General features: G+C 52.9%; 1 protein-coding gene across 3 annotated transcripts in view; it reads right to left on the bottom strand.

Moving 5' to 3' along the window:
* Positions 1–12,880, bottom strand: part of dcc (DCC netrin 1 receptor) — a 348,912-nt gene that overhangs the window by 63,706 nt on the left and 272,326 nt on the right. For all 3 annotated transcript variants that reach the window (XM_070552526.1, XM_054744659.2, XM_054744660.2), the window contains exon 26: positions 11,758–11,907. In XM_070552526.1, coding sequence (XP_070408627.1) covers positions 11,758–11,907 — 150 coding nt within the window. The remainder of the gene's footprint in view (positions 1–11,757; positions 11,908–12,880) is intronic.

Here is a 12,880-nt window from a genome sequence, read left to right as displayed (position 1 = left end):
CAGCACGCGGGTCGTTCTGGTTTTGTACTGTATAACGGACGGGGACAGCACGCGGGTCGTTCTGGTTTTGGACTGTATAAGGGACGGGGAAGGCACACGGGTCGTTCTGGTTTTGGACTGTATAATGGACGGGGACAGCAGGCGGGTCGTTCTGGTTTTGGACTGTATAATGGACGGGGACAGCACGAGGGTCGTTCTGGTTTTGGACTGTATAACGGACAGGGACAGCACGCGGGTATTTCTGGTTTTGGACTGTATAACGGACGGGGACAGCACGCGGGTCGTTCTGGTTTTGGACTGATTAATGGACGGGGACAGCACGCGGGTCGTTCTGGTTTTGGACTGTATAACAGACGGGGACAGCACGCGGGTCGTTCTGGTTTTGGACTGTATAAGGGACGGGGACAGCAGGCGGGTCGTTCTGGTTTTGGACTGTATAACGGACGGGGACAGCAGGCGGGTCGTTCTGGTTTTGGACTGTATAACGGACGGGGACAGCACGCGGGTCGTTCTGGTTTTGGACTGTATAACGGACGGGGACAGCACGCGGGTCGTTCTGGTTTTTGACTGTATAACGGACGGGGACAGCACGCGGGTCGTTCTGATTTTGGACTGTATAATGGACGGGGACAGCACGTGGGTATTTTTGGTTTTGGACTGTATAACGGACGGGCACAGCACGCGGGTCGTTCTCGTTTTGGACTGTATAACGGACGGGGACAGCACGCGGGTCGTTCTGGTTTTGGACCGTATAATGGACGGGGACAGCACGCGGGTCGTACTGGTTTTGGACTGTATAATGGACGGGGACAGCACGCGGGTATTTCTGGTTTTGGACTGTATAACGGACGGGGACAGCACGAGGGTCGTTCTGGTTTTGGACTGTATAACGGACGGGGACAGCACGAGGGTCGTTCTGGTTTTGGACTGTATAACGGACGGGGACAGCACGCGGGTCGTTCTGGTTTTGGACTGTATAATGGACGGGGACAGCACGCGGGTCGTTCTGGTTTTGGACTGTATAATGGACGGGGACAGTACGCGGGTCGTTCTGGTTTTGGACTGTATAATGGACGGGCACAGCACGCGGGTCGTTCTGGTTTTGGACTGTATAATGGACGGGGACAGCACGAGGGTCGTTCTGGTTTGGGACTGTATAATGGACGGGAACAGCACGCGGGTATTTCTGGTTTTGGACTGTATAACGGACGGGGACAGCACGCGGGTCGTTCTGGTTTTGGACTGTATAACGACGGGGACAGCACGCGGGTCGTTCTGGTTTTGGACTGTATAACGACGGGGACAGCACGCGGGTCGTTCTGGTTTTGGACTGTATAACGGACTGGGACAGCACGCGGGTCGTTCTGGTTTTGGACTGTATAACGGACGGGGACAGCACGCGGGTCGTTCTGGTTTTGGACTGTATAACGGACGGGGACAGCACGCGGGTCGTTCTGGTTTTGGACTGTATAACGGACGGGGACAGCACGCGGGTCGTTCTGGTTTTGGACTGTATAACGGACGGGGACAGCATGCGGGTCGTTCTGGTTTTGGACTGTATAACGGACGGGGACAGCACGCGGGTCGTTCTGGTTGTGGACTGTATAACGGACGGGGACAGCACGCGGGTCGTTCTGGTTTTGGACTGTATAACGGACGGGGACAGCACGCGGGTCGTTCTGGTTTTGGACTGTATAACGGACGGGGACAGCATGCGGGTCGTTCTGGTTTTGGACTGTATAACGGACGGGGACAGCACGCGGGTCGTTCTGGTTTTGGACTGTATAACGGACGGGGACAGCACGCGGGTCGTTCTGGTTTTGGACTGTATAATGGACGGGGACAGCACGAGGGTCGTTTTGGTTTTGGACTGTATAACGGACAGGGACAGCACGCGGGTATTTCTGGTTTTGCACTGTATAACGGACGGGGACAGCACGCGGGTCGTTCTGGTTTTGGACTGTATAACGGACGGGAACAGCACGCGGGTCGTTCTGGTTTTGGACTGTATAATGGACGGGGACAGCACGTGGGTATTTTTGGTTTTGGACTGTATAACGGACGGGGACAGCAGGCGGGTCGTTCTGGTTTTGGACTGTATAATGGACGGGGACAGCACGCGGGTCGTTCTGGTTTTGGACTGTATAACGGACGGGGACAGCACACGGGTCGTTTTGGTTTTGGACTGTATAACGGACGGGGACAGCACGCGGGTCGTTCTGGTTTTGGACTGTATAACGGACGGGGACAGCACGCGGGTCATTCTGGTTTTGGACTGTATAATGGACGGGGACAGCACGCGGGTCGTTCTGGTTTTGGACTGTATAACGGACGGGGACAGCACACGGGTCGTTTTGGTTTTGGACTGTATAACGGACAGGGACAGCACGCGGGTCGTTCTGGTTTTGGACTGTATAAGGGACGGGGACAGCAGGCGGGTCGTTCTGGTTTTGGACTGTATAACGGACGGGGACAGCACGCGGGTCGTTCTGGTTTTGGACTGTATAACGGACGGGGACAGCACGCGGGTCGTTCTGGTTTTGGACTGTATAAGGGACGGGGACAGCAGGCGGGTCGTTCTGGTTTTGGACTGTATAACGGACGGGGACAGCAGGCGGGTCGTTCTTGTTTTGGACTGTATAACGGACGGGGACAGCACGCGGGTTGTTGTGGTTTTGGACTGTATAACGGACGGGGACAGCACGCGGGTCGTTCTGGTTTTGGACTGTATAACGGACGGGAACAGCACGCGGGTCGTTCTGGTTTTGGACTGTATAATGGACGGGGACAGCACGTGGGTATTTTTGGTTTTGGAATGTATAACGGACGGGGACAGCACGCGGGTCGTTCTGGTTTTGGACTGTATAATGGACGGGGACAGCACGCGGGTCGTTCTGGTTTTGGACTGTATAACGGACGGGGACAGCACGCGGGTCATTTTGGTTTTGGACTGTATAACGGACGGGGACAGCACGCGGGTCGTTCTGGTTTTGGACTGTATAAGGGAAGGGGACAGCAGGCGGGCCGTTCTGGTTTTGGACTGTATAACGGACGGGGACAGCAGGCGGGTCGTTCTGGTTTTGGACTGTATAACGGACAGGGACAGCACGCGGGTCGTTCTGGTTTTGGACTGTATAACGGACGGGAACAGCACGCGGGTCGTTCCGGTTTTGGACTGTATAATGGACGGGGACAGCACGTGGGTATTTTTGGTTTTGGACTGTATAACGGACGGGGACAGCACGCGGGTCGTTCTGGTTTTGGACTGTATAATGGACGGGGACAGCACGCGGGTCGTTCTGGTTTTGGACTGTATAACGGACGGGGACAGCAGGCGGGTCGTTCTGGTTTTGGACTGTATAACGGACGGGGACAGCACGCGGGTATTTCTGGTTTTGGACTGTATAACGGACGGGGACAGCATGCGGGTCGTTCTGGTTTTGGACTGTATAACGGACGGGGACAGCACGCGGGTCGTTCTGGTTTTGGACTGTATAACGGACGGGGACAGCACGCGGGTCGTTCTGGTTTTGGACTGTATAACGGACGGGGACAGCAGGTGGGTCGTTCTGGTTTTGGAATGTATAACGGACGGGGATAGCAGGCTGGTCGTTCTGGTTTTGGACTGTATAACGGACGGGGACAGCAGGCGGGTCGTTCTGGTTTTGGACTGTATAACGGACGGGGACAGCACGCGGGTCGTTCTGGTTTTGGAATGTATAACGGACGGGGATAGCAGGCTGGTCGTTCTGGTTTTGGACTGTATAAAGGACGGGGACAGCAGGCTGGTCGTTCTGGTTTTGGACTGTATAACGGACGGGGACAGCAGGCGGGTCGTTCTGGTTTTGGACTGTATAACAGACGGGGACAGCACGCGGGTCGTTCTGGTTTTGGACTGTATAATGGACGGGGACAGCACGAGGGTCGTTCTGGTTTTGGACTGTATAACGGACAGGGACAGCATGCGGGTCGTTCTGGTTTTGGACTGTATAACGGACGGGGACAGCACGCGGGTCGTTCTGGTTTTGGACTGTATAACGGACGGGGACAGCACGCGGGTCGTTCTGGTTTTGGACTGTATAACGGACGGGGACAGCAGGTGGGTCGTTCTGGTTTTGGAATGTATAACGGACGGGGATAGCAGGCTGGTCGTTCTGGTTTTGGACTGTATAACGGACGGGGACAGCAGGCGGGTCGTTCTGGTTTTGGACTGTATAACGGACGGGGACAGCACGCGGGTCGTTCTGGTTTTGGACTGTATAACGGACGGGGACAGCACGCGGGTCGTTCTGGTTTTGGACTGTATAACGGACGGGGACAGCACGCGGGTCGTTCTGGTTTTGGACTGTATAACAGACGGGGACAGCACGCGGGTCGTTCTGGTTTTGGACTGTATAAGGGACGGGGAAGGCACACGGGTCATTCTGGTTTTGGACTGTATAATGGACGGGGACAGCAGGCGGGTCGTTCTGGTTTTGGACTGTATAATGGACGGGGACAGCACGAGGGTCGTTCTGGTTTTGGACTGTATAACGGACAGGGACAGCACGCGGGTATTTCTGGTTTTGGACTGTATAACGGACGGGGACAGCACGCGGGTTGTTCTGGTTTTGGACTGTATAATGGACGGGGACAGCACGCGGGTCGTTCTGGTTTTGGACTGTATAACGGACGGGGACAGCACGCGGGTCGTTCTGGTTTTGGACTGTATAAGGGACGGGGACAGCAGGCGGGTCGTTCTGGTTTTGGACTGTATAATGGACGGGGACAGCAGGCGGGTCGTTCTGGTTTTGGACTGTATAACGGACGGGGACAGCACACGGGTCGTTCTGGTTTTGGACTGTATAACGGACGGGGACAGCACGCGGGTCGTTCTGGTTTTGGACTGTATAACGGACGGGGACAGCACGCGGGTCGTTCTGATTTTGGACTGTATAATGGACGGGGACAGCACGTGGGTATTTTTGGTTTTGGACTGTATAACGGACGGGGACAGCACGCGGGTCGTTGTGGTTTTGGACTGTATAATGGACGGGGACAGCACGCGGGTCGTTCTGGTTTTGGACTGTATAACGGACGGGGACAGCACGCGGGTCGTTCTGGTTTTGGACTGTATAATGGACGGGGACAGCACGCGGGTCGTTCTGGTTTTGGACTGTATAATGGACGGGGACAGCACAAGGGTCGTTCTGGTTTTGGACTGTATAACGGACGGGGACAGCACGCGGGTATTTCTGGTTTTGGACTGTATAACGGACGGGGACAGCACGAGGGTCGTTCTGGTTTTGGACTGTATAACGGACGGGGACAGCACGCGGGTCGTTCTGGTTTTGGACTGTATAATGGACGGGGACAGCACACGGGTCATTCTGGTTTAGGACTGTATAATGGACGGGGACAGTACACGGGTCATTCTGGTTTTGGACTGTATAATGGACGGGCACAGCACGCGGGTCGTTCTGGTTTTGGACTGTATAATGGACGGGGACAGCACAAAGGTCGTTCTGGTTTGGGACTGTATAACGGACGGGGACAGCACGCGGGTATTTCTGGTTTTGGACTGTATAACGGACGGGGACAGCACGCGGGTCGTTCTGGTTTTGGACTGTATAACGACGGGGACAGCACGCGGGTCGTTCTGGTTTTGGACTGTATAACGACGGGGACAGCACGCGGTTCGTTCTGGTTTTGGACTGTATAATGGACTGGGACAGCACGCGGGTCGTTCTGGTTTTGGACTGTATAACGGACGGGGACAGCACGCGGGTCGTTCTGGTTTTGGACTGTATAACGGACGGGGACAGCACGCAGGTCGTTCTGGTTTTGGACTGTATAACGGACGGGGACAGCACGCAGGTCGTTCTGGTTTTGGACTGTATAACGGACGGGGACAGCATGCGGGTCGTTCTGGTTTTGGACTGTATAACGGACGGGGACAGCACGCGGGTCGTTCTGGTTTTGGACTGTATAACGGACGGGGACAGCACGCGGGTCGTTCTGGTTTTGGACTGTATAACGGACGGGGACAGCATGCGGGTCGTTCTGGTTTTGGACTGTATAACGGACGGGGACAGCACGCGGGTCGTTCTGGTTTTGGACTGTATAACGGACGGGGACAGCACGCGGGTTGTTTTGGTTTTGGACTGTATAATGGACGGGGACAGAACGCGGGTCGTTCTGGTTTTGGACTGTATAATGGACGGGGACAGCACGAGGGTCGTTCTGGTTTTGGACTGTATAACGGACGGGGACAGCACGCGGGTATTTCTGGTTTTGGACTGTATAACGGACGGGGACAGCATGCGGGTCGTTCTGGTTTTGGACTGTATAACGGACGGGGACAGCACGCGGGTCGTTCTGGTTTTGGACTGTATAACGGACGGGGACAGCAGGCGGGTCGTTCTGGTTTTGGACTGTATAACGGACGGGGACAGCAGGCGGGTCGTTCTGGTTTTGGACTGTATAACGGACGGGGACAGCAGGCGGGTCGTTCTGGTTTTGGACTGTATAATGGACGGGGACAGCACGAGGGTCGTTTTGGTTTTGGACTGTATAACGGACAGGGACAGCACGCGGGTATTTCTGGTTTTGGATTGTATAACGGACGGGGACAGCACACGGGTCGTTTTGGTTTTGGACTGTATAACGGACGGGGACAGCACGCGGGTCGTTCTGGTTTTGGACTGTATAATGGACGGGGACAGCACGTGGGTATTTTTGGTTTTGGACTGTATAACGGACGGGGACAGCACGCGGGTCGTTCTGGTTTTGGACTGTATAATGGACGGGGACAGCACGCGGGTCGTTCTGGTTTTGGACTGTATAACGGACGGGGACAGCACACGGGTCGTTTTGGTTTTGGACTGTATAACGGACAGGGACAGCACGCGGGTCGTTCTGGTTTTGGACTGTATAAGGGACGGGGACAGCAGGCGGGTCATTCTGGTTTTGGACTGTATAACGGACGGGGACAGCAGGCGGGTCGTTCTGGTTTTGGACTGTATAACGGACGGGGACAGCACGCGAGTCATTCTGGTTTTGGACTGTATAACGGACGGGGACAGCACGCGGGTCGTTCTGGTTTTGGACTGTATAACGGACGGGGACAGCACGCGGGTCGTTCTGGTTTTGGACTGTATAAGGGACGGGGACAGCAGGCGGGTCGTTCTGGTTTTGGACTGTATAACGGACGGGGACAGCAGGCGGGTCGTTCTGGTTTTGGACTGTATAACGGACGGGGACAGCACGCGGGTCGTTCTGGTTTTGGACTGTATAACGGACGGGGACAGCACGCGGGTCGTTCTGGTTTTGGACTGTATAACGGACGGGAACAGCACGCGGGTCGTTCTGGTTTTAGACTGTATAATGGATGGGGACAGCACGTGGGTATTTTTGGTTTTGGACTGTATAACGGACGGGGACAGCACGCGGGTCGTTCTGGTTTTGGACTGTATAACGGATGGGGACAGCACGCGGGTCGTTCTGGTTTTGGACTGTATAACGGACGGGGACAGCACGCGGGTCGTTCTGGTTTTGGACTGTATAACGGACGGGGACAGCACGCGGGTCGTTCTGGTTTTGGACTGTATAATGGACGGGGACAGCACGAGGGTCGTTCTGGTTTTGGACTGTATAACGGACGGGGACAGCACGCGGGTATTTCTGGTTTTGGACTGTATAACGGACGGGGACAGCATGCGGGTCGTTCTGGTTTTGGACTGTATAACGGACGGGGACAGCACGCGGGTCGTTCTGGTTTTGGACTGTATAACGGACGGGGACAGCACGCGGGTCGTTCTGGTTTTGGACTGTATAACGGACGGGGACAGCACGCGGGTCGTTCTGGTTTTGGACTGTATAATGGACGGGGACAGAACGCGGGTCGTTCTGGTTTTGGACTGTATAATGGACGGGGACAGCACGAGGGTCGTTCTGGTTTTGGACTGTATAACGGACGGGGACAGCACGCGGGTATTTCTGGTTTTGGACTGTATAACGGACGGGGACAGCATGCGGGTCGTTCTGGTTTTGGACTGTATAACGGACGGGGACAGCACGCGGGTCGTTCTGGTTTTGGACTGTATAACGGACGGGGACAGCACGCGGGTCGTTCTGGTTTTGGACTGTATAACGGACGGGGACAGCAGGCGGGTCGTTCTGGTTTTGGACTGTATAACGGACGGGGACAGCAGGCGGGTCGTTCTGGTTTTGGACTGTATAATGGACGGGGACAGCACGAGGGTCGTTTTGGTTTTGGACTGTATAACGGACAGGGACAGCACGCGGGTATTTCTGGTTTTGGATTGTATAACGGACGGGGACAGCACACGGGTCGTTTTGGTTTTGGACTGTATAACGGACGGGGACAGCACGCGGGTCGTTCTGGTTTTGGACTGTATAATGGACGGGGACAGCACGTGGGTATTTTTGGTTTTGGACTGTATAACGGACGGGGACAGCACGCGGGTCGTTCTGGTTTTGGACTGTATAATGGACGGGGACAGCACGCGGGTCGTTCTGGTTTTGGACTGTATAACGGACGGGGACAGCACACGGGTCGTTTTGGTTTTGGACTGTATAACGGACAGGGACAGCACGCGGGTCGTTCTGGTTTTGGACTGTATAAGGGACGGGGACAGCAGGCGGGTCATTCTGGTTTTGGACTGTATAACGGACGGGGACAGCAGGCGGGTCGTTCTGGTTTTGGACTGTATAACGGACGGGGACAGCACGCGAGTCATTCTGGTTTTGGACTGTATAACGGACGGGGACAGCACGCGGGTCGTTCTGGTTTTGGACTGTATAACGGACGGGGACAGCACGCGGGTCGTTCTGGTTTTGGACTGTATAAGGGACGGGGACAGCAGGCGGGTCGTTCTGGTTTTGGACTGTATAACGGACGGGGACAGCAGGCGGGTCGTTCTGGTTTTGGACTGTATAACGGACGGGGACAGCACGCGGGTCGTTCTGGTTTTGGACTGTATAACGGACGGGGACAGCACGCGGGTCGTTCTGGTTTTGGACTGTATAACGGACGGGAACAGCACGCGGGTCGTTCTGGTTTTGGACTGTATAATGGATGGGGACAGCACGTGGGTATTTTTGGTTTTGGACTGTATAACGGACGGGGACAGCACGCGGGTCGTTCTGGTTTTGGACTGTATAACGGATGGGGACAGCACGCGGGTCGTTCTGGTTTTGGACTGTATAACGGACGGGGACAGCACGCGGGTCGTTCTGGTTTTGGACTGTATAACGGACGGGGACAGCACGCGGGTCGTTCTGGTTTTGGACTGTATAATGGACGGGGACAGCACGCGGGTCGTTCTGGTTTTGGACTGTATAATGGACGGGGACAGCACGAGGGTCGTTCTGGTTTTGGACTGTATAACGGACGGGGACAGCACTCGGGTATTTCTGGTTTTGGACTGTATAACGGACGGGGACAGCATGCGGGTCGTTCTGGTTTTGGACTGTATAACGGACGGGGACAGCACGCGGGTCGTTCTGGTTTTGGACTGTATAATGGACGGGGACAGCACGCGGGTCGTTCTGGTTTTGGACTGTATAACGGACGGGGACAGCAGGCGGGTCGTTCTGGTTTTGGACTGTATAACGGACGGGGACAGCAGGCGGGTCGTTCTGGTTTTGGACTGTATAACGGACGGGGACAGCAGGCGGGTCGTTCTGGTTTTGGACTGTATAACGGACGGGGACAGCACGTGGGTCGTTCTGATTTTGGACTGTATAACGGACGGGGACAGCACGCAGGTCAGTCTGGTTTTGGACCGTATAATGGACGGGAACAGCACGCAGGTCAGTCTGGTTTTGGACCGTATAATCGACGGGGACAGCACGCGGGTCAGTCTGGTTTTGGACTGTATAATGGACGGGGACAGCACGCGAGTCAGTCTGGTTTTGGACTGTATAATGGACGGGGACAACACGCGGGTCAGTCTGGTTTTGGACTGTATAACGGACGGGGACAGCACGCGGGTCGTAAACACAGAGCAGCAGAAATTCAAAAGGTGGATCAAAAAAGTGACTGAGATTAGGAAACGTGGATCGAGGACCGCGAATAGAGACAGAGGAGTATAAATGCTGGACCACTAACCCAAACCGCACGCACACACACACATTCACACACATACAAATATACACACACAGCATGTGTCCGGTTGTTTGGTTGGGGGAGGAGGGGGGGGGGGGGGGGGGTGACAGACCTATCTGTTATTTAGGATTAAACACAAATTTTCAATGATTTTGAAGACACTTTTGTACTAATAATTAGTAAATAAATGATGTACTTTGATAAATAAATTAATTGTACAGGTTGATCCTGGCTGATTACTAGGGAAGCACCGATACCGATACTGGTATCGGTATCGGTGCTGATACCAATACCAGTATCGTATCGGTAAAAGTTAACCGATACCAGGAACCGATACCAATGCAGTTGCTTGAAAATCGCTTCACTGTAACTTGTCATTTCTGTTCACCTAATATTTTAGTTTTGTGATGATTTCCATTCATATATTTTACTTTTATCTACCTCAGTCTTTTCCTGTTGAAAGCAGAGAAGAAAATAAAATCTGTTTTCCAAATCATTGCATTGTTTTGTGTGGTGGAAGTATCGGTATCGGTAATCGGCATCGGCGAGTACTCAGATCCAAGTATCGGTATTGTATCGGTTTGGAAAAAAGAGGTATCGGTGCATCCCTACTGATTACCAAACCTCAGGTTCAGGCTGTGGGTCTGACCCCACCATCACCTCCGTCATAAAAAGGCCCAGCAGAGGATGAACCTGCTGAGGCAGCTGAAGAAACTCAACCTTTCAGCACAGTCGATGAGGCGGTTCTACACCGCAGTCATCCAGTCCATCCTCACCTCTTCCATCACTGTGTGGTATGCTGGAGCCACCATCAGGGACAAGAAGAAGCTGCAGCACGTTGGACGCTCTGCTGAGAAGGTCATTGGCTGCTAACTCTCCTCCATACAGGACCTGTACACCTCCCGGTCATTGAGGCGTGCAGGTCAGATCACAGCTGACCCGTCTCACCCTGGACACAGTCTTTTTGACTTGCTCCCATCTGGCAGGAGGCTCGGATCCGTTCGGACCAGAACCTCTCGCCACAAGAACAGTTTCTTCCCCTCTGCTGTCGGACTCATGAACGATAATACTCGGGCTGCCCACTGCAGTCGCCTGGTTCCAGTCACAGTCATACAGTATTGCAGTCATATTATTATTTTATCATGATCATATTCTTACTTCCTATTTTTTCTAATCTCTTATTTTTACCGTCCTTTGTTGCACCAAGTACCGCAGTGATTTCTTAAAGAGCAAGTCACCCTCAAATCAACTTTTTTTTGTTGATAAACTATATAAATAAGTGTCTAATCGCTCTGTAGACACGTTCAGTCAATAATTTGGCACTTTAGTTAAAATTTAAATAATCTGCCTAAAACTGTCAGCGATGCACCGTCGTCAGGCAAAAACTCTGCACTGCATTTGAATTTAAATCTGCCATCGCTATTGGCTAAGAGGTATACTATGATGTTAGATGGTACATTATGATGTCACAATATCATGAGTGTGTGTATTTGTTAGTGGCTCCGCCCTCTTGGTCTGCTAGGCAACAGCATTTGTTGCATTTTTCAAACAGGAAGTGGGAGTTGAGTAAAAATCTGGCAGGGGGTGACTTGCTCTTTAATGTTGTGATTCTCGCACATCTGGCAGTAAAAGCCTCTGATGCTGACCTGGGGTGTATCCTCGGTCCACCGTCAGGCTGGGGAACTGCATGGGTCTCAGGCTGAACTTGTTGTGTGTGAAACCACAGGAAGGTGATGGGAGAATCCCAGGATACTGAGACGAGTCCAGGGCCGGCACTGGGATGGCGCTGACCACGGCTGAAACAGACAACACAGTCCATTAAAACCAGTCTGTACCAGAATAGACCTGTAAGGTAAACAGAGCTCCATCAGCTGCAGCAGGTCAGACAGGGACAGTCCTCTGTGACCCGGCAGGAGGATGGAGGTACTCAGGCAGATAATACCTGAGACGGGTCCCCGATCCATCACAGCGTGAGGACAGGAAGCCGCGTGTGAGTATGGAAGCTGAGTCACTCCAGAGCTGATTCAGACTGTTAGAAGCCAATTTCACCAGAAAGAGTCAAATACAGACTCTAACATTTGTGACACCTCAGAAAAAGAAAACTCACCAGTCGGAGCTTTGCTTTGACTGTCAGGAACCTCGTTTATGACAAAAATGAGTTAATTTATGAAAACATTCAAACTGCTGGATGTTATCATCAACCTACGGAACAATCACTCCCAGAAGGGTGCTGGAAATCTCCTGTATGATTAGTGTTTCTGGGCTGAACTGATGTTTTTCAGAATCCTCCTCAGAGACCAGAATTCCTTCATGAACTGCTTAAAATGAATCCATATCCGTCCCATCCATCGACATATATACGGTCCCGTCAGACAACCAGACGGAGCATCAGGATCAGTACCTTGATCAGAAACGAGCTCACTGCCCCCAGGTGGCGAGGGCTGGTTTTATTTCTTTATTACTCTTATGGAATTAAATCGTAAAAAGAGATTGTAGTTTTATCAACATTAATGAAATATTGTTGTTTTCTCAATTTCCTATTATATTTAATATTTCATGCTTTCATACCTTTGACCTTTCCTTGGGAATGTTACTGAAAAAGCAGTTATGACCCAGCTGAACAACCTGGATGGCTTTCAGTCAGGCTTTAGACAACACTCAGAGACTGCGTTGATGAAAGTAATAATCTGTAGCCATAATAATACAGATCCAGGCAAAACATCTGTTTTAGTGAGGCTCGATCTCAGTGCAGCGTTTGATACTGGACCA

Source organism: Nothobranchius furzeri, chromosome 6 (assembly GCF_043380555.1).
Source record: "Nothobranchius furzeri strain GRZ-AD chromosome 6, NfurGRZ-RIMD1, whole genome shotgun sequence".
NCBI classification, from domain to species: domain Eukaryota; kingdom Metazoa; phylum Chordata; class Actinopteri; order Cyprinodontiformes; family Nothobranchiidae; genus Nothobranchius; species Nothobranchius furzeri.
This window is presented reverse-complemented; position numbering and strand designations above follow the sequence as displayed.